General features: G+C 47.7%; 2 protein-coding genes across 2 annotated transcripts in view; one reads left to right on the plus strand and one right to left on the minus strand.

Annotated features, from left to right (window-relative positions):
• Positions 1–22,783, plus strand: part of SPOCK1 (SPARC (osteonectin), cwcv and kazal like domains proteoglycan 1) — a gene marked incomplete at both ends in the record, with an annotated part of 530,118 nt that overhangs the window by 143,669 nt on the left and 363,666 nt on the right. The window lies entirely within an intron of this gene.
• Positions 3,595–4,950, minus strand: LOC307051543 (heterogeneous nuclear ribonucleoprotein A1-like; the record flags this gene model as incomplete). Its single annotated transcript, XM_079701956.1, has 1 exon — positions 3,595–4,950. One exon carries the CDS (start codon positions 4,948–4,950, stop codon positions 3,991–3,993), a length of 960 nt encoding a protein of 319 aa, XP_079558082.1. The 3' UTR covers positions 3,595–3,990.

The raw sequence follows: 22,783 nt of genomic DNA on the forward strand, positions 1-22,783 counted from the left end.
AGTATCGATCAAAAACTTGTGGTATGTAAAACTCTCGGCACCTCGAGAGGTGTATGCAGGGGTGATGAGCACTAAGCTATGCCTTCAAGGAGCTCCGAGCTGGGGGTGGTGGGGAGAAGCAGAGCCCTCGGTGAGGGCTGAATGGAGGTCGGCTTCCAGGCAGCCCTTGGGGAGTGTGGAGAGGATGGGACGGGGGCGGGGGCTGCGTGGCTGGAGTGAAGGCTGTACGTGGAGGAGTGCAGGAGCCTGGGTGGGCGGAGGCCAGGGTCAGGGATTTGTGCTCAGGATGGCAAAGCGGGGAGGCTCCGGCCGTTGGGTTTCCTCCAGCGGAGGGCTGGAGACCCATTTGGGATGAGTTTGGGGATGGCGTTGGGAGGCGGGTGCGGAGTATGGATTCAGGGAGACCTGATGCCGGAGCGCCTGAAGATCTGGATGTGAGGGAGGGTGCTGGGCGTGCAGAGAAAAGGGCTGCAGGAGCTTCCTGCGGGCAGCCTCCCTGGGGCTTTTTAAGAACTGTGAGTGACTTGGGGGGATACTCCCAGAGGACGCCAAGGGCACCTTTAACACACACATTGAGAAGTCCAGCTGGCTGTGCCGCTTGGAGGGAAGAGGTGGTGTTCAGCTTTGCCTTGTGGTGCTGGAGAGGCCGGCAGGTGTCTGTGGAGGGAGGATGTGGTCCAGGAATTAAAGCCTGGAAGGAGATGGGCCTGCCGGGGAGCAAGAAGTGGGGCAGAGAGCCGAGGAGGGGGCCGTCTCTGCTCGCCTCTGCTGGGCTTCCTGTCCAGGAAGGGGTTTTAGGTCATGAACTTGTGCTCGCCAGGTGTGCTGTGTTCTAAGGACATTTGATTCATACGTGGCTACCGTGCCTGCTGGTGGGATCATAATGTGCCCAGGAGGAATCTGGCAGTTACAGAGTTCTGACGGACTGAATAATCTGTATCTGTTTAAGGGGCTGCCCTGTCTGGTCTGGAGCCCGGTGTTATCTGATCAGAGACGTTTGTTTCCGATGTGCAGAGATAACCCCACCGCTGAGGTGGTCGGTGGCCCGTGTGGGTCCAGCAGAAGGCTTTGTGATCAGGCTGCCTTCTGGTTTATTGGGAAGAAGCCAATGGGTCCCCTTCTCATCCTGTGTCACTTTCAGGAAAGTGTTCCCTGAAGCTCTGCCTATTTGTCCTCTGTCAGTCTGTCTGCTCTGACTTGACCAGAACGGTGGTGGTCCTGGATAAATCCAGAACTGCAAAGCTGTGTGCTGTGTAAATGCCAGAAAATGGCCTTCAGGAGGACTTTGTACATTTTTTTTGCAAATACAGAAAATAACGTGTGTATGTGTGAAGAGAGATGAGAACGTGGAGGTAGGTCACTGCCAAGCCCACGCCCTCCAACTCACACGTGAAAAATCACCCATTCTATGGTCCCCATCTTTATTTTGAGCTAGAGAAGTTGCTTCATTTGCCTTTACAGGAAGTGCCGAGTTCTCCTTGACTACAGCCTGTCAGTGTCTGTCAGTAAGTGGTGTGGCTGGTTTTTTTTTTTTTCAGGGAGTTTCTGACGTCAGTGTCTCCCCACCCTCACCTCCACCCCCATTTCTCCTTGCTGAGCTCCTCCTATGAGGGCTGTGCTGGGCACTCTCCCAGCTCTGTGACAGATGTGGTCTGGTCCTTCCAGGGGTTTCCCTTTAGTGGATGCCACACTTACATACATAAAAAGATTATTCACAACTTGATGAAAAATACAGAAAATTCTTTACAAATCATGTGACCAAGAATGGAGCATCTTCAGCCGTCATGACATTATAACTACCTTGAAGTGAGACATCATGCATCTTGTTTGTTTTTCTCCTCCACAGTATTTGATTATATTAGGGGCTCATTAAATATTTAATATGTGATTAACAGAGATGTCTTTTTAGATGCAATTTAGTTCTCTGCCTTGAAGAAAAAAAATCTATTAAAATATTTACTAGCACAATAATAACAATAATAGTAGCTGCTGTTCGTTGGGGCCTACCTTTTCTCAAACCTTCTCAACAATCTGGCAAGGCTGGATTTTAACTCATGAGGAAGAGAGGTGGCACAGAGGAGTTGAGAGACTTACTTCAGGACACACAGCCAATAAACTGCAGAGAGGGTTCCGACGTTGTTCTGATTCCAGAACCTGAGCCCTTCATGTCTCTCCACATGGCCTTGCTGGTGATTGGCCTTCAGGTCTTCCAGAGCCTCAAATAAGGAAGCTTCTCATGCAGCATCTCTGCTATACCTTCTAGAGCAAGGCTGATTAGATGCTAAGTTGTGACTGGTAGTTCCCTATTGCTGTCATATAATTTTGGTTTAGACGGGCCCTACTTATATCAGGGTTTTGTGGATATTCTGATCTACATGACAAAATTACGTGTCTTTTAAGTGTTTTAAAAGGTGCTGCTGTAAAGGGTGGTGACACTTGACATGTTGGGGAGACGTTTTACTTCCATATGATTACAGCAATGTATGCGAAATTACTGTCCTCTGATGAAGTCGTCCCGTGTCATGGCTGTGCATTCATACCGCCGAATGTCGGGCCTTTTTGCACAGAGGGTGGCTGGTGGTGACACAGAACTGGGAGGGCCTGGAGGGCGTGATGCTGGGGTTTCTTCCTCTCAGGGAAGATGGATAATTCTCAAGCTGGATTCTGGCCCAGCTTGTGTTCTCCTGTCGGGAGGAGGTGGACAACAAGTGGATTGAGGAGGACCACTGGACCATGACAGTGAGAGTATCTTGCATAGAGCGTGCTTTCCACCAATCAGCCTGTTGTCACGACCCCCGGTGAGAAGCTGCGTTGTGTTTCTATGTGATCAGTGGGGAGGCTGAGCGCTGAGCGCCTTGCTGCAGCCATGGCGCTGAGCGACAGCGTCAGCCATCTGGCCGAGCTCTTTCTACAGCCCCCTGCTCTGCTGGGAGGGGGCATTGCATCCTGGATGTTCTACCTTTCCTGGCCATCCTGTTTCCACCCCAGCATTCCTGCTTCTTCGATGCTCTTGTCTTCATTCAGATTCTTCTCCATCTGGGTTCACCTCAATTGCAGTGATATTTGATGGATCAGGGCTGTTTTCATGCCTGTTTTCTGGAACAGGTGTGGCCACTTGTTGAACCTGCTGCTCAGTCCTAGTTGGAAATTATGACCATCTGCACTCTGCTGGGTCCTGATGGAACCAGCTGTCTTGACCTAGAATGAAATATGTCCTTCATATGGCACTTATGGGAAGAATGCCTATTGATAAGATAGAAACTCACATCCCAACCAAATGCCATGAAAACGGATCAGATTTAATGCTTTTAGTGTAGTAGTACTTTCATGAGAACTTTAATACCAACTTTTACATTTTTTCACTTTTGATTTTAAAAAAAAATTTGATATTTGACAACATAAAATGGCATCAAATATATTTAAATATGAAACATGTGACTGCATTGTCTAAATCACATTTTAAACCAATATGTTTAAGTAACTTGGATGCTGTCAATAATAGTCATGCCTGAATAAATTAACTTGCTTACCTCTGATTCACTCAGTAGCAATGCTATTCTCATTGTAAGAGCTTTTCTTTTCAGGGAGAGTATACCGTCCCCTAGTTAACTGGAAATATGCAGACTTTCTTTCTTTTTTTTTTTTTTTAAAAAAAGACACATTTATTCAGCGTCATGATCAGACTATTACATTTAGCAATCAACAGCATGGGTGCAAAAAAAAAAAAAAATCTACATTAAAACCCTTTGTTGGAATGCTTTACACTTTCCACAGAACAGAAACTAAAATAACCTGTTATACAATTAGTCACAAATACAGTCCTCGAGTTTTGCCCATACACATGAGTATTGTCTAAAACATGTCTTCTTTGTAGCAGCTAGGCCCTGCCACCACTGTGCTTGGCTGAGTTCACAAATCTGTTGTAACCTGTAGCTTCCCTGTCACTTCTCTGGCTCTCCTCTCCTGCTAAGCTTTGTTTCCTGGCAGTAATCAAAACCTTCTGCCACTGCCATAGCTACTGCTGCTGCTGGAACCACCATAGCCACCTTGGTTTCGGGGTTTGGCAAAGTATTGGCCTCCACCACCATAGGGGCCAGAACTTCTGCCTCCAAAGTTTCCTCCTTTCATGGGTCCAAAATTGGAAGATTGATTGTTGTAACTGCCAAAATCATTGTAGCTTCCACCACCTCCAAAATTGCTTCCATCATTACCAAATCCATTATAGCCATCCCCACTGCCACCATATCCACCACCACCACGGCTGCCACCAAAGCCACCTCGACCACTGAAGTTTCCTCCACGACCAAAGTTGTCATTCCCACCAAAACCACCGCCACGACCACCACCAAAGTTTCCAGAAACACTTCGACCTCTTTGGCTGGATGAGGCACTAGCCATCTCTTGCTTAGATAGGGCTTTCCTTACTTCACAGTTGTGGCCATTCACAGTGTGGTATTTCTGAATGACAATCTTGTCTACAGAGTCATGGTCATCAAAGGTTACGAAAGCAAAGCCTCTCTTTTTGCCACTGCCTCGATCAGTCATGATTTCAATCACTTCAATTTTCCCATACTGTTCAAAATAATCTCTTAGATGTTCTTCAGTGTCTTCTTTAATGCCACCAACAAAAATCTTTTTCACAGTTAAGTGGGCACCAGGTCTTTGAGAATCTTCTCTTGAGACAGCCCTCTTTGGTTCCACAACTCTTCCATCCACCTTGTGTGGCCTTGCATTCATGGCCGCATCCACCTCCTCCACAGTGGCATATGTGACAAACCCGAAGCCTCTGGAGCATTTGGTGTTTGGATCCCTCATTACCACACAATCTGTGAGCGTTCCCCACTGCTCAAAATGGCTCCTCAGACTCTCATCGGTTGTTTCAAAGCTCAAACCTCCGATGAAGAGCTTCCGCAGCTGTTCGGGCTCTTTGGGTGACTCTGACTTAGACATGACGGCAGTGGAGGGGGGCGGGGGAGACGTTAACGATGCTTACTCGGCGGCGTCCACGAGCAGAAAGCCAGACTTTCTTTAAGTTTTTTTGTTTTTTTTTTTTCTTTTTTAAGTCTTAACCATTTTTAAAGCTTTATCATTTTTGAATTTGAACAGGCTTATTCCCTAACTCCCTTTATGCCCAGCCCATCCCTCCAAAAGATAATGCTGGGGGCCTCCCTGGTGGCGCAGTGGTTCAGAGTCCGCCTGCCGATGCAGGGGATACGGGTTCGTGCCCCGGTCTGGGAGGATCCCATATGCCGCGGAGCGGCTGGGCCCGTGAGCCATGGCTGCTGAGCCTGCGCATCCGGAGCCTGTGCTCCGCAACGGGAGAGGCCACAACAGTGAGAGGCCCGCGTACCACAAAAAAAAAAAAAAGATAATGCTGGATTATAAAAATAGCTACCAAAATGCCTCTGGAGAGAGGGAAATGGATGTGTATATTGCTTTTCATAACAAGCCTTCTAGAACTGGTTAAATCATGGCAACCGTATAATGGATGATTAATGTGTGCCAGGCCCTGTACGACGTGGTCTTTACCTGGTTATCTCATTTAATCCTTTTCTTTTCATTGTGGTAAGAACCCTTAACATGAGATCTTTCCTCTTAACTAGTTTTTAAGTGTACATTAGTTTTCTTACTTTTAATGACACTTTTTCCTTCTTTTTTGTACAAGAAATCCCACGGTTTCATTTTGCAGCTGAAGATTGATTCCTCTGGGACCAGAAGGATAAAGAGGCACAAACCAGATAGAGCCTGCCCCTAAGACCACAGGCTGCAGAGGCCATGGGTGGGCGCTCTGCAGGACACATACAGCTGAGTCCAGTCATTTCCCCTGCCCATCTCCCACCCCCAGGTGCCAGACATGGGAGGGAGCAATATCGGACCCTCCAGACCAGTTCATCCCCCAGGTGAATACCACCCAGTGACCCCAGTTAGTGCCACGTGGTGCAAGAGCATTGCTCCAAGCCCTGCTTAGACTCCTGCCCACGGAACTGAGAGATAACAGGGGATGGTTGCGTCAAGCTGCCAAGGTTGGGGAAGCTCATCATACTGTCATAGACAACTGGGATTCCTTAATGGAAGCAGTGACCCTTCCCCTCAGACCTTCTTTGCCCTGGGCCTCAGCGATGTCACCCTCCTGGGTCTTCTCACACCTCCACAGCAGCCCCTCCTCCCTCGTCTACCTCTGAAGTGCCAATGTGCTGAGGGTTCCCTGCTCAGTGCCCCTTCTCTCTGAAGCACTGTAACTCCTCTCGGGGCAATCTCATTCATGTCACAGCTTTAGCCACACCATCCTCACCGAGAACCTGACCTTCAAACATCCGTTTCCGTTTGACCCGATACATGAACATATGTCTCTCAACTCTATCTCTCGTTCAAATTTTTCTCCTGGTCTGAGGACCCATGCATGCACAGATAGCTCACCCTCACCAGGCCGAGGACCCGGCTTACCATCTTCCCTCGCTTCCGTGTTAGACGGTGAATTGTGTCCCTCAAAAAAGATGCATTGAAGTTCTAACCCTTGGGATCTCAGAATGGGCCCATGTGTGGAAACAGGGTCTTGGCAGAGGTTAAAATCAAGTTAAAATGAGCTCATTAGCCCTTAATCCAATATAACTGATGTCCTTATTATGAAAAGAGTAAATTTGGACACCGAGATAGATGTGCACAGAGGGAAGATTATGGGAGAATACACAGGGAGAACGCCATGTGAAGATGAAGGTGAAAGTCGGGGCGGTGGATCTACAGGTCAAGGAATGCCAACGATGGCCAGCAAACCATAGGAATCTAGGAGAGAGACCTGGAACAGATTGTCCCTCACAGCCCTGGGAAGGAACCAAGCCTGCCAAAACTTCGACTTGGACATTTAGCCTCCAGAACTGTGAGGCAGTACGTTTCTGTTGTTTAAGCCACCTAGTTTGTGGTGATTTGTTACGGCAGCCCTAGGAAGCTAATATACTCCTCTATGCCATCCGTGCTGCCAGCTTACCCTTCCTCTTGTATTCCCGGTCTTGGCGAATGGCTCCTCCACTTGATCAAGCCAGAAACCTGAACTCTCAGCACAGAGAACCAGGCCAGCTTGAAGTTAGGCACTCAATAATATCGGCTATTTAAATAGATGCCCTCAGCTATTGCAGGTCTTGGGCAATTATAGATATTAGCCCGAGGATGTCCAGAATTGGAATTAAAAAAGAGATACAAACCCCAAACCCCTTTTATATCCATCCTATCCCTCTGTACTTCAGGTTTCCTGTGAGAAACTATTGATTTCTTCTTTCTGCCATGGGGCAGGCATATATTGAGAGCCACATGTATGTAAGTACGCACTCAGCAGCGTGCCTGCCTTTCTATTCTTCAGAGAAATATCGATTTTGACTTGGGAGAGTTACCTAAAATTTCCCTTTTCACCAGTTCCTTCTCCACTGTGTACGAGCTGAACCAGTGTGTTGAGTTCTACAGTGTGATCTTTGTAAGGAATCGTGCAAGTTGGGCTGAGTTCTTTGGAAGGCTTAGGGCGAGGAGGGCAGCTTTCTAGCTGTATTGATCTGCTGCCGGTTATTGGAGTTGTTGCAGATGCTTACCTCCATTTTTCCCATTCAGTGATATTGAAATCATTGGTCTGCAGAATTAAGAGCCTGGCTGCCAAAGAGATGTTGTGCGACTTTTCTCCTTTTCTCTTGATAATGATTTAAACAAGTCCCAGTGCTTCATCCTTTCAGATTACCCTTGGAACGGAGGCGCAATATAATTGTTGCAGTTTCGTTTTATATTGAAACAACTTCAATACATTTTCTATACTAGGTCTATGCAAATTTTTTTTTTTTTTTTTGCTAAGAAATTATAGCTGTGTGTGTGGAAACCCTAAGCAGGGCACAAAGACATCAAAGTCGGCCATAATCATAAAAAGCACATGCAGATCTTTCACATTAATAATTCACAGTTAAGCACAGGCACTCCGGCCCTCTGTCTGAGATTGCAGCAAGTAGCAATTTGTTTAGCTTTGGTAAGGGCACAAAATCACCAAGTTCAGATGTTCTATTTTGGTCTTATACTTGCTCTGTGAATTGGATTCAGGTGGAAAATCAACTTTATAAATGGATCCTTGCATATTCCTCAGGAAGGTCTGATCTGTAAAGGACAGTATTAATTTTGTAGACATTGTCAGCATCACTGTCCCCTATGGCTCTAATGAAACTATTATCTGAACCCTAAACTGCCGAGTGTGTGTCTCCATCCCCTCCACCGTCCTCATTTATTCATTCTGTCACAGTCTACTGAGTGTCAACACGTGCTAGGTTAGGACCTGGTGCTAGGGATATATGGTGAGCAAGACGAGCCTGGCCCTGCCTGGTCCATCGTGGACCCTCCGTGGTCCACAGCCCAGCAGCATCAGCATCACCTGGGAGCTGGTTAGATGTGCAGCATCATGGGCCCCACCCCAGACCTACTGAATCCAGTTAACAAGATCTACAGGTGATGCCTATTCCTTAAAGAAGAGGACATCCCATTAAATGAGTAATTATAATAGGATGTGAAAACACTCAGGTGTGAATTGCTTACCTGTAGGGCAGACTGACAGGGCAGAGCAAGTAATGCCTCTGCTAGAATGGGACGGGCTCAGGGAAGGCTCCAGAAGGAAGAAATCTAAGGATACAGAAGCAGGATCCAGGCAGAGATTGAGTGGGTGTTTGACATACTAGGTCCCAGGTAAGCCACTGTGCTTCAACTCCGAGGGAAGAGATTCCAGCCTGCTGGAGGAGCTCAGAGCACAATAGGAGGCTGGGAGAAGAGAGGCAGTGAACTTTTTAGAGGGCTTCATTCAGACAAGAAGTTTGAACTTTCCCCAGAAAGTTACAAGGAGCCATTGAGGTGTTCACATGGGGTTGGATTTCAAAACATGATGGATTGTAGAAAGATGACTTTCTCTGCAATGTGGGAGATGGATTGGTGCAGGGGAGAGTGGAGCACTGTCCAGGCAACAGATGATGGGCTTGGACCGAAGTAAGACAGTACAGGGAGGTAAGTGGATGCCTGGGAGACAGGCCTAGGGGCCAGAACTGGAAGGTCTGGGTAACTTCTTCTGACTCTCACCTCCTGTAGACATGTGCCCTGGGGGTTGGGGTATTTCTCTCCTCCCCTGTTCCTTAGATCATGAGCTTCTTGAAGCCAAGGCCATGTCCCACACATTTTGGTTTTCCTTAATGGCGCGTAGCAACAGAGCCTGGCACTGGGTGCCGTGTGGAGTCCTCATCTGGAGCTGTGACCCACTTTTCTGAAGAACTTGCCCTTCTTCGGTTGAAGAAGGTGATTCTCAGAGAATTGGCTGGAAAAAGCTGTGTTTCCCTCTTTGTTTCTCTTTCATGTGAATGGTAACTCCTCTTTGGGTGGTGCTTTCCAGTTCAGGCAGCATTTTCCTAATGCCGTCTCATTTGCATTCCTCCCATCAGCCCTCCCTGCAGCTTTGGAAAAGGTGGTGCTTTCACAGCTCAGTGTTAATCAAGGGCTGATTATCTCAGTGCTTCTCTCCTCCCTGTTCTGACTTCCCGCCTTTTGACATGGGAGTTGCAGCTGGAAGCAGGTAGTGGGTCAAACAATGCAGAGTTGAGGCAAATGCATTCTCTGCATGTGAATCAGCCATCCAGGTGAAAGGACAGGGCAAAGAAGAGGCTGAGTGAGGAGGGGAACGGGTTCCTGCTCAATTTGTGGTTCAGGCTCCCATGGGACCGGTAACCGAATCTGAGGACCGGAGGAGATGGCAGGGAAATGCGAGCTCCCAGCCTTCCTGGGCTTCACATTCTTTGTGGGGGGAGTGGAGGGGGGTGTCTCTTCTGTTGTGCCCTGGGAGAGGAAGCTGAAAGGAGTTGAGTGCAGGGAAAGGGAAAGTCAAGGCCTTAGTGAAATTGCCTCTCACCTGTCAGATGAAGAACGGAGCTTTGGGTGCAACAGACCTGAGTTTGAATCCTGGCTTTGCCACTCACTAGCCCTGTGGTCTTGGGCAGCTACTTAAGTCTGTTCCTCATAATGGTGGTGAGAATCTCTTTTGCACAGGTGTGTGAGGACCAGATGAGGCAGAGATGAATGCTAACAAGCAAGGTGTTGCCCCCAGTGTGGGTGGAGTGCGTGCAACAATCTGATACATTTGTGTCTCCCCAGCTTCCCCCAGCCCCTTGCTCGAGATGATACTCCATCAGACAAGCGAGGGCATCATGCTATAAGTGGTTTCCATAGAGAATGTAGGGGTCCTCAACCTTAATGTGCAAAAGGATCGCCCAGGAGTTTGTTAAAATAGTCCTGGGCCCAGCCCCCAGAGGGTCCGATCGATCTGACATGGTGCCCAGGTGATTCTCATAGGGACCACATGGTGGGAAACTTGGGAATGAAGCTGGAGGTGGAGCATCCTCTAGCCTCAGCATTTGCTCAGAGGTATTCTCAGCCCTGCTCCGGACCTGCTGCAAGGGGTTCTCCAGAGGGAGGTCCTACATTTTCACCAAGTCCCAGGCGAGTCTTAGGATAAGGCAAGTTTGGCTAACACTGGGCTGTGGCATCCAGGTAAGGCTGTGGGGGTATTTTGTGCAAGAGGTTCAGGCAGCTGGGGATATGTTTTTAAGGCATGCAGGTTCAGCCCATAAATGGGAAGAGCCCCTCAGAGGCGAAACTCTGTGGTCTTCCCTGAAGCGCTGACGGCTGGGACTCTCGGTGGGCACAGCCTGGCAAGGTCACAGGCTCTAGAAACCAGCATGTCCTTGTCTGTTCAAATGAGGCTTAGGACTGGATGACTTCAGTCCTTCCATTTCTGAAGTTGCCTGACTCTGAAAGATTCGGTTTAAGTTAATTTAGGCAGAGGAGAATATTTGCCTCCAGTGTTTGACGATTGCATTCCTTTTGCCCTTGATGTTGCACTGTATTATGTGGGTTTATTCAGTTTCTGTATTTAGTCCATATTGCTCCTTAACTGTGGTATGAAACGAAGCATATGTGGTTCTATGAGATTCTCCCCAAGAACTTTGGGTGAAGTGTTTGTTGCCCAAGCTAAGAGCAGGGCTTCCCTGGTGGCGCAGTGGTTGAGAGTCTGCCTGCTGATGCAGGGGACACGGGTTCGTGCTGCGGTCTGGGAAGATGCCACATGCCATGGAGCGGCTGGGCCCGTGAGCCATGGCCGCTGAGCCTGTGCATCCGGAGCCTGTGCTCCGCAACGGGAGAGGCCACAACAGTGAGAGGCCCGCGTACCGCAAAAAAAAAAAAAAAAAAAAAAAAAAGAGCACTGCTCCCTGGTGGCAACTCCTGGAATTGCAAGCCCATGCTTTTGAGGCATCAGTGAAAACAAACCCCTTGGGGAAAGGGAAGCGTTTTCTGTTGTTTTATTTAAAAGCACATTCCCACCCTAGACCACCTGAAACAGAGTCTCTTGGGGTGGGATCCAGAAACCTGCATGTAAAGTCTTCATGTAGACCTTATGCCCAGTGTGGTTTGAAACCTGTTGCTCTGCATCAGGGTTTCTTAACCTCCGCATGGTTGACTTTTGGGGCTGGAAAATTCCGTGTTGTGGGAGGCTGTCCTGTGCAGTTAGGATGTTCAGCAGCATCCCTGGCCTCTCCCCAGTAAGTGTCAGGAGCCCCTCCCACTCCCCATTTGTGACAATCAAAACTGTCTCCAGACATTGCCAGTGCCCCCAGGGGCAAAATTGCTCCTGCTTAAGCACCACTGCTCTGAAGCATGCTGTGAACATCCAGACATTTCAATGACAGCACGTGTCACAGGGTCACTAAAAGCTAAGATGTGTCAGCTGTCTTTACAGGAGGTTATTAATGCAAATGTGAAATGACTTCTGACTGGTAGTAGAATAAACATGCTGGCTTTATGACCTTTGTTTTGATTCTGAAATAGTCATAGAGGAGAGTCATTCGTGAAGGATGGACTAGCATTAATGACTCGGCACACTTGGATGGGGACATCTGGCCGTGCTCTCGGAGGCCACCCGTGCACTTTCCCAGGTTCACGTGTTGGCTTCACACTGCTGGTGCCTGGAACAGTTGGAGGAGGGAGTGGGGAAGGTGTAACTTCATTTCTCTTAGAATCTCTCTGAAGTAATTAAATTCTATTAGCTTTTTCAGTTGCAAGAGAGGGCTATTTATTGCGTGAAATATCTTTCTGTACTGCAAACACATATTCCAAGAGTGTTGCAGACCAGATTCATTGTGAGGCAGAGAATGACTGGGCATCCATGTGGACCACAGTCTGGTTAAATGAACGTTGCTAAGCCTGCTCTGGGAGCTAGAGCTGAATTCTCCAGTGTGTACCTGTTGCGTCCAGAGATGAACACCTGGACTTAACACCTTCAGTGAGAATCAGCTAGCCAGGGAGGGCACCTCCATAGCATGGATAGCCGAGCCTCCTGGTCTTCTCATACTGGGACAGAGGGTCTTGTTAGCAGCCTGATGCTCAGGGACCTGTCACAGGATGAGTCCTTGGTATTGCAGAAGGGATTGACACCTTGTTGTCTAAAAGCAGAGGAGACCCTAAAGAGGATCTGTGTGCATATGCCTCCTGTTGCAGGTGGTATTTCACACAACGGGGCTGAGAGCCTGGAGCCTCCTGGGTGGCTGTGATGGGGAGTTTGAGTAGATGCAGCTGACGGGGTTGGAAGCAACAAGGTGCTTTTTGTAAGGCTCTTCTGCCAGTCCTCTGAGTGAACCTGGAAGCCCCTTCCCTTCGGTCCCCATTTCTTCCCCTGTTGGATGGGAGTGTTGAACGTGGACATCTCCAGGGCACTTACAACTCCACTGTGTGTGGCTCTTGTGCAGAAAAAGATGGTGGCCTTTGCATCTCTTCTGCTGTGGGTGAGGCTGGACTAGAGGGTCCTGAGCAGGGAGGGGAAGGCAATGCTGTGGGATTTCTCATCTCAGTCTGCTCTGCTCTCCCCCCTCAACTCCTCTTCCTCTCCCAAAGTTCTGCAGATACAGCTGGTCTCTGCCTCAGCGTGGACATGGAGGCTTGACCTGGACCAGGTGTGTCAAGCCCTGCCCCCCACCCCCCCGCCCCCGATGACTGGTGCTCCTGCAGCGTCTTTCTCTGACACCTTTGGGGGCAGATAAGTTTCTCAATGTACTTGGACTTGATCGAAGGTGCTTCTGCTCAAAGAAACTTACCCACCAGCTCTCTGATGTCCAACACCCTGCTTGGGCAGTTGCGGTTCTTTTGCTTTAATACTGAATCTAGGACACATCATTTATCTGATATTAGTCATTACAGTCTGATGTGAATGAAGTTGAGCGTATTTCCTGAGATGAGATGAGATGGCGCTGGGAGAGGAGGATATAGATATTGCACTCCCGGGCGGGTCAGGTCAGCTCAAGGAGCGGAACAGAAAAGCCGGGAGGAGCTAAAAGGCACAGGACTTGGAGACCAGAGTTGGTAAAAGAAACTTCCACTGCCCAGTGTTGCCAAGGGGCAAGGTTCTTGGACTCCTTCGTCAGTCACGGGCCATGGACTGTGAATAGCCGAGCATCTTCCATTTCAACCTGCTCTGCTCTTCTGGTCTGAAACTGTAGCCTGAATTTTTTTTTTTTTTTTAAATAATCCATGAAGATCCTCATTCTCTTGCAGGACGTACAGTTTCTGTTGCTCTACAGCACTCTTGTTCACCACTTTCGCTGGGCACTCTTCATTGGATAGCCACTCTTTTTGGTCCTGAATGGGCAGGAAGGAGGTCACAAAGATGCCTCTTGAGATAACAACAATTTCCACCTTCAGTGAACACCATAGAGATTGGCTGGACCACTAAATGTATTTATTTATATTGTCATTTATTCACGGTGATGAATTTTGTGAGGTGAGCTGACAGAAGTACCCAACATAAGATACTTCTTAGTAACCTAAGGAATAAAATGCCTTTCAGATGGCTTTATTCAATTTAAGTTTCTTCCATGGAAAGAAATTCTTGTTCTGAGAGAAACATAGGAGTGAATCTTGGCGTATCAAGGAGATGGCATAGACAGGTGAGCAGGGACCAGGTGGTGCAGTTTTCTTGCCACAGTGGGTCTACTTCAGCCACCTCCTTGATGGCAGTGTTTTTACAAAGTGCTTTCTGTGGAATGCTGGTCCATCAAAACACCCCATGGATAAGAGTTTGCCTGATCACATACGTTTTTGCAAACCTTTGCTGGCTTCGTAGGGTTGAGCGGGCCCTGTGTGCCCACATGCTGCAGCCCTGGTGCCCTGTTGGCATGTGACCAAGCACATTCCCGAGGTAAAGGATGGGAGACATCCTTCAGTAAAGAAACTGGTGCGCCGGCTTTAAAGCCAGTCCTTCTAGGACTTCCCTGGTGGCACAGTGGTTAAGAATCCGCCTGCCAGTGCAGGGGACACGGGTTCAAGCCCTGGTCTGGGAGGATCCCACAAGCCGTGGGGCAACTAAGCCCGTGCACCACAGCTACTGAGCCTGTGCTCTAGAGCCCATGTGCCACAACTCCTGAGCCCGTGCGCCACAACTCCTGAGCCTGTGTGCCACACCTACTGAAGCCTGTGTGCCTAGAGCCCGTGCTCTGCAATGAGAGAAGCCACTGCAATGAGAAGCCCGTGCACTGCAACGAAGAGTAGGCCCCGCTCACTGCAACTAGAGAAGGCCTGCGTGCAGCAATGAAGACCCAATATAGCCAAAAATAAATAAATAAACAGACAAACAAACCAGTCCTTCTTAACTAATTTGGCCACAAAAGCTTTTTGTTTTCTTCCCTTGACACCTTATTAGAAGCAACAAGTTTTTCAAAATGTTGCTGCATGAAATGATTTTCTCTTGGGATTAGCTGTTTGCCACATCACTGCGAACACGCAGTTTCTGCAAACCTGTTTGAGCCACTGGCAGGGAATGCAGGGCCCTGGGAGGTGTTGGCTCTGCTCCCTATGGGAGGGCAAGGGCCGTCCTGGTACATTTAGGGTTATAACCTGAGGGTCTCCTGTAGTGCCTGACATGTAGGGTCTCAGTGAAAATTCTTGGAAGAAATGAACACAAGAAGGTATGTTAAAAATTTGGTAGTCCTGGGGAACTCTTATGGTTTATGTAAATGTCCTCTGTGCTAGCAGGCACAGCCTCAAAATTCAGAGTTGACACTTTTTTTTTTTTGGCCACGATTTTTTTCAAACCTGAGACAGTACAGTTACATCCTTCAGGCCTCAGGCGTCTGCCCTGGCAGCATCCTAATTTCCTTTGTATGTCAATAAACCTGTTCGATTGCTGGGGCACCTTGACATTTAGGAAGAGTAAGGGCTCCAGGAACAGGTTTTCTTTATTCTGAGCAGACCTTAAAATACAGCTACATTTATAATATGCCTGCAAGGCACCCCGAGCAAGCACACACATTAGGAATTAGAACTTGCTTCTCATCTCTCAGACCTTGCTTCCTAGAACATAAAGTTGCTCCCAAGTGTGTGCAGAACAGTAATGTTTGAAGTTGTCCCCCTTGAGAGACTACAGACTGGATGCCACAAAAAGTGCATGTGTGGAGCCAGTCAGGGGAGCATCACATGTGGTATGTGCACTGACAGAGTTATGGGACGCCAGAGAAACAGCCTTGCAGACGTGGGGAGGGATGCAGAGGGTCGGGGCTCTGATGTCAGACCGAGATGCAAGTCCAAAATCCTGAAATCCTTACCTCCAGGACCTTGGCAAGTCACTTATCCACTCTAATCTCCGCTGTCTTTTTTTTTTTTTTTTTTTTTTTGCGGTACGCGGGCCTCTCACTGCTGTGGCCTCTCCCATTGCGGAGCACAGGCTCCGGACGCGCAGGCTCAGTGGCCATGGCTCACAGGCCCAGCCGCTCTGCGGCATGTGGGATCCCCCCGGACCGGGGCACGAACCCGTGTCCCCTGTATCGTCAGGTGGACTCTCAACCACTGTGCCACCAGGGAAGCCCTCCGCTGTCTTCCTGATAGAACTAAGTTAAGACCTGCTCCCCACTCAGCCTGAAGGTCACTCCTCATTTCATCCTCGCAACGACCTTGCAAGAGGGTAGGATTACTAGCCTTGTTTTACAGATGCAGAACCTGGGGCTCGGAGAGGTAAAGTGACGTAGCAGGGTCAGGAATCCAGTGCCGGCAGTGCTGAAGCTCCAAAATGTGGCAGTAACCACTCTCTCACATGGCCTCTTGGTAAAGACCAGCTTGTGGGGAGCTGGCTGGGGCCAGAAGGGGCCGACAAGAGTTCAGACGGCCTTGATGTCAGGATGACGACGCACTGCACCTGTGCCGTGTGGTAGGGCGCTTCACCCCAGGTGTTCGGAGTTCCTTGTCACAATCCAGGATCAAGCTGTCCTCCAGCAATGACAGCTAGAGATTCTAAGTCCCTTAACGGTCCACCTTCTCCTGTGTGCATTTTAACCACGTGTTTGTTTTTTTCCTTGAAGACAGTCAGTAAAGTAGAATTTATGAGGAGCTCCCAAGCTGTGCTGCAGGGGTCATGGCCCTGGGAAATGTCCCGGTGCCTCCCACCCAAAGGGTGGGATGGAGAGGAAGTCAGGTGCTGTTCTGTACAGGGGCACCTGCACATCAAACCCGGCTGGACCCCACAGCTGGCCTCGGGTTTGCGGGCTAGAGGGTGGCGTCCTCAGGTTGGGAGCATGCCTCCCAGGGTTTTGGGTTTGCTGGGTCAGGTCCGGCAGCCTCTCCACAGTCCACAGTGAATCTGGGCCTCTCTGCTTGCTCCCTCACCTCTAACCAGCCCCACATCCTTTCACTCTGTGTATCAGTCAGGACTCTCCCGGTGTCGGGAGACACAATTCTGACTTACAATTGATTGGGGGAAAAACCCATTAAGACAAAACCAAGAATTCAGCAGGTAGCTGTGACTTGAGATTTAGCTTGATGCAGGCTCGTAGATGTCCCCAGGGCCTGGTTTCCCACCTTCTGTCTCCGAGCTCTGTTCTCTTCTGTGCGTTGCATCTGTTCTCAGGTGTGCGGTGTCCTCACGGGGGTGAGCTGACAGCAGTGGCACCAGGCTCCTAGCCTCGCACACTCACATGTCATAGCACATGCCTTCCAGCCATCCTGGCAAACAGCTCATTGCCTTTCATTGGCTCTGACTGTATCACGTGCCCATCCAGATGACCAGAAAAATTCAGTGCATTGAGGGGCTTAGGTTTGGGTCCCATGCTCTGTCCTTAGCTGGGGTGACCCAAAGCCAAGAACTATATGAGGGGAGAGCTGGTTCTCCAAAGGAACCCAGAGAAGGGGAGGTAGATGCTGGTGGCCACGATGTGAAAAACCACTCCCTGCACTTGCTGTTCTGCGAGATCTCTTTGATCCCCAGTCACTGGCCATTTCTGGGTTCTGTGTACACTTGTGACTATATTCCATAGGCAGGTATGTGGTTGTACCCTGGCCACTGCTTAAACTGACATGATAGCTCACACTAAGTAAAATCAGTACTTATGGTCACAGATGCCATTTGTTGAGTCCCTGCCACGTGACAGGCACTGCTAGACTCTCTGATGTGCATTCTCTGACTTAATCTTTGAAATAACACTGTGAAGGAGTATTATTAGCCCCACTTTACAGATGGAGAAATAGACTCTGGGTGATGAAATGCCTTGGAAAGTCACATAGTTACCTGGGTTAATTAGCAGAGAGGCTACAGTGAAAACTTATTCTGGTCTAGTGGCCAGTACTCTTTCTGTCGAATCACTCGCCCCCTCCTATAGACATACTTACTGAAAAGATAATTGGATATTTATTAATGCTTCTTGCTAGACAAAAACTGGAAAGTGTCTTCATTTAGGAGGGCCAGGATTCCATGCAGTTATCAACTGAGTTCTCTGTGTGTGTATGTTAGTGTACAGGTGTGTGTCAATGTGCTGTTGTAGAACGGAGAGAGTTGAACCACTGGTCTTCGGGTGAACTGGTACTTGTTCTCTGCCTTGAGCTGGATGGTTGCTGAAGCTGATGGGGCCTCTCCTCTCCTGTCACGTGAGCTGTTAGGTGCCTGTGGTCAGAACATCCAGAGGTGGAGGGTGCTGGTGAGTCTGAGACCTTATAGGTCTCAGTACACTTAGGATCTTCATGGTACATGATGCAGAAAGAGAAGATGCCTCAAAATCTTCCTGGTAAGTAGGAATATCTAGAAGGTAGAGTGACGAAGCAAAGTAGGAAGTGTGATTTAAGGAACTGCAGTGGAAATGACTTCTGTTCCATAGATATTTTAGCTGTGGTGTGTGTGATCTGACCTGCAGGTGAGTCAACTTGAAGATTACTTCTTTAGCTTGATACTTAACGCTTTCTCTCTTGTAGTTGCAATCTGTAGCTCTGCAAACATGCTTGGTATTTCCCCCAGATGGGGCTGTTTCCTGCTTCCTGGAAAGGCCCAATCTTGGGATATGGAACTTCTGGATCCTCTGCCTGGAATGGATTTTTGCACAAAGTAAATGCTAAGTGTTTAGGCATCTGTTGGTTAATTCAGAGAGTACTAGTTGAGCCCCTTCTATGCTGCAGATGCTGTTCTAGGTGCATGAGTTCCGACGGTGAGCGAGGCAGGCGCTGTCCCTAGTCCTTGCCCTTGGGGAGTCTCATTCTGATCCATTGAGTGAATCGATCACTCTGGAGGCTCCCCTGGGCTTCCAGCGTGGACACCTGACCTGGGAGCCCTTTTCTGAGGAAGCTTGCCTTCAGTCCTGGGGAGGAGAACATTCATTTTTCTGCCTCTCCCTTTGTTAATGAGTCCAGGCAGAGAGCCAAGGGAAGTATTTGCTATTTTCAGAGTGGACTGTATTTTGTACATTCTTTATTGAAGGCTCCTTTGGATGCAAGTCACAAAAACTAAGGCTAGTTTAAGCCAAAACAAGGAATAAAGGAATAGTTTGTACAACCTGAGAGTTGACCTCACAGGGACTGTCACGAGAACCTAGCAAACTATTGGAGACTGAGAAGGCCACACTCACTTTCTCACAGCTGTGTTCTCTGCATTACCATGCTGTCCCCTGAGCCTGGCTTTACCTGCTTCACCAGGTGCATTGGTGGGACATGGCTGCTCTGGACTTTATAGATCCATGTTTCAAAGGACCAGTGGAGAGAATAGTGTTGCAAATCTTGGTTCTAATGTCAGGAGAGAGGATAATTGGGCCAGGGTTTTGCCCACAGCCCCGGCAGCTGTGGTCTGAGAGGGGATATGGGTTCTGTGGTACAAACCAAGCTGCAGGGCCTGTCCGTGTGATAAGTGGGGGGCAGTTCTTGGAAAACTGCTCACAGGCTGAGGATTCTACCCTCAAGATTCCCTACTGGGCCAGGTCAAGGAAACCTGCTGTTTGCCTCAGTTGAGAACAAACGGCAGGAATGGCCTCGGGTGACCCTTGTCCTCAATCTTAACACCCCTGATGGAGAAACTCCTGTGTTAGCATGGTCCAAAGTGTTTAGTGTTTTAGAAAATTCTGTATCAGCAGAGTACCTAGAGATCCAGTGTGTGATATTAATCCTGAAGGATAGGAACTCATTAGTCAGGGCCAGTAAATCCTCTGTTACAGTAAGCCTGTGTATTCCAAGAAATAAAGAGCCCTTCTCATGGGGGGAAAAAAGCCTTTGTACAAATAGGCTGTGTTGTGGGTTAGGGATGGGCACCTCAGGGCTCACGCTCACTAATGTCATTCCAGCTACTCTCGTCCACATTTAATTGAATTGAACACATTGAAATTTGTTCCAATGTATTAACAGGGAGCTGCTGAATGCATGTGCAATCCATGACTTAATTAATGTTTGCTTTCCCTGTGCTGACCCCCTTCTGGGAACACACACTGTAGACCCACTGAGGAGAGAGGGATGTGCTGACTTGAAGAGAGAGGCTTAACTCTTTCAAGCCCCTGAATTTCAGCAACAGCTAGGGAATTAAGGATGTACTCAGGTGATGGGGCCCAAAGTGGTATCTTCTCAAATATTGCTGTTAACCCTTCCAGTTATGGACACTGGGCTGATGACATCATACATGCATTATTGAATAAATTCATTTCTTAATTATGAGAGTAGTACATGTTCATGATCAAAATTTGGAACATACAGAAATTGTAAAGAAGAAAATTAAAATCTAATAATATATCTATAATCGTATATAAAATGACCACTATAAATGTTTTGGTTTATCTCTTTAATTGAAATACAGTTGATTTACAATATTAGTTTCAGGTGTATAGCATAGTGATTCAATATTTTTATAGATTATGCTCCCTTTAAAGTTATTAAAAAATAATGGTTATAGTTCCCTGTGCTGTACAGTATATCCTTGTTCTTATCTGTTTTATACCTAGTAGTTTGTACCTTTTAATCCAATACCCCTGTCTTGCCCCTCCCTCCTTCCCTCTCTTCATTGGTATCCACTAGTTTTCTATATCATGAGTCTGTTTCTATTTCGTTGTGTACATTTGTTTTATTTTTCTAGATACCACATATAAGTGATAACATACTTTGTGTGTTTGACAAAGTTAACATACATTTGTCTGACTTCTTTCACTATGCATAATACTCTCTAGGTCCATCCACACTGTTGTAAATGAATGGCAGAAATTCACTCTTTATGGCTGAGTAATATTCCAGTGTGTGTGTGTGTGTGTGTGTGTGTGTGTGTGTGTGTGTATCACATTTTCTTTATCCATTCATCTACTGATGGACACTTGGGTTGCTTCCATATCTTGGCTATTGTAAATAACGCTGCTATGAACATTGGGGTGCATGTATCTTTTTGAATTAGTATATTTCTTTCTCTTATTTCTCTTATGCCCTTTGTGTGCCAATATGTAGTTTTAGTAAATTACCATGTGATTTGATAGCTGGTGTTCTGTTTTGTTGTTGTTGTTTTTTTACTTATCACATTTTCCATATCTTTAACTACTCAATGAATGCACTTTTTAATGGTTTTATTGAAGTATTATTTAATATCATAACATTAACCCATTTAAGTGTACAGTTCAATGAATTTTAGTAAAATTTTAGTGTTGTGAAGCCCATCACCACAATCCAGTTTGAGAACATTTCCAGCATCCTCCCAAATCCCCCGAGTTCCCACTTTCACCCCGGTCTCTCTGTCTCTATAAATGCACCTTTTAGGAACATGCCACATGAATGGACTCATACACATGCAGTCTTTTGCATCTGGCTTCTTTCCTGGAGCATGATTATGGCATCTGCATCACTGAGGAAGGGCCTCGGAGGCAGCACTGGCATGCCAGCAGCATATATACCAGTGTTTGGTTTAATGGGCAGTGCAATCTGAATGGTGTGGGCATCTCTCTCTTTAGAGAAAGGCAGGACAGCACAGGTATCTTTCTTCAGGATTGGGCTGGATTCTTGCCTAAGTGCCAAGACAAATGTTGACATGATTGTGAGAAAAAAATGAGGTGTCTGTGTCAGCATCCCATTGACCTCGACAGGGAACCTCATCTTTGGGCCAGGGTTATTGCTTCATTCTGAACCAAAGACTGCATTACAGCTATTGAGTTTCACCATGAAGGTTATCTTTGAAGCCAGAAGGGCCAGAAAAGCATTGTCTTCTTTGGAGAGAATGTGGGGCGACAGGGCAGGAAGCACAGGGACCTGATTTCATGACAAAATTCTTCCTGGAGGGTTTGCCTGGAATTGAAATATTTTTGCTCTCTCTCTTTGCCCTCAGCTAACTGGAGAGACGTTTCTCAAACCATTTCCTTTCTTATGTGGACCTTCAAGGACTCCCCCCAAATCTTGCTGGAATGTTTACAGCCTGTCTGCTTTCAGACAAGTGGAAACAAATGTCAGTTCTTTTGGCTGGAACCTCGTTCATGCATTCCAGAGAGGGAAGCTTTTAAAAAGTCACCTGTTCTGTTTATCTCAGCACAAAAGGAAGTTGTTTGGATGTTCATACACTTCATCCTTTGGATTCCAAGTTATGTAACTACATTGTTTTGAGGCAAGTCTATCTCACAGACTCCATGTACTCTTGTAAAAATAGTCAATAGCAATACAGTATGAGAGCCATGTAGACGTGGGAGGGAGGGAGGGAAGGAGGGAGGGAGGGAAGGAAGGAGGGACGGAGGGAAGAAGAGACGGCTCCCTTGACAGAGACCCCCGGAGAACGAGGTTCTGCTGGGCTCTATTGGGGCCTCTTTTAAATTCCCCAGTCAGGATAGAGACTACCCACTGTGCTTCACTTTAATAGTGATGCTTTGGACGTGATGTTTCTATATGCACCCTCTCCTGATTTCTTTCTTTCTTTCTTTTTTTATTAAATAGTAGAGGCCATTGTAATTCACCTCCCAACAAACAGATGCGTCTGTTTAGAAAATAACGCTCTTACATTTAGTGTTCACAAAACTCTTTGCTCATTTATAGATGCAACAGGCACGTGCCGGCTTTCCCCCAAAGAGCAGGTTCTTGGCTTTGACCGGATTACGGCTACTATTTATATGTCTCCAGGAACTTGGACTCCTGGCATACCGCCCACCTCTGCCAAATACCAGTGCTTGAGCACTTGAATTCTGAAGGATCTCTTACTCTCCTGACCTGCAGATAAGATTTTCTCACTTGTGCCTTGAGATCCTGTGTGTTTCCTCTGTCAGAGCATCCTCAGGCCTGGACGTATCAGGAAGGCCAGAGAGGATGCCTGTGAAGGAGACTTGGTGTCTGTGCTTGGTGGTGGCCAGTGGTAGCCACCCCCGTGAAATCCTTCATGGGGCCCTGGGAGACAGGGGAGGGCTCTGCCGATGCAGTGTCTGCTGGAGCCTTCTGTGACTCCCTGACCATCTCCTCTGTTCTCATCCAGCTCTCCTCCACATCATCCTTCCTGAGCTGT

Source organism: Hyperoodon ampullatus (genome assembly GCF_949752795.1).
Source record: "Hyperoodon ampullatus genome assembly, chromosome: 4".
Lineage (NCBI taxonomy): Eukaryota > Metazoa > Chordata > Mammalia > Artiodactyla > Ziphiidae > Hyperoodon > Hyperoodon ampullatus.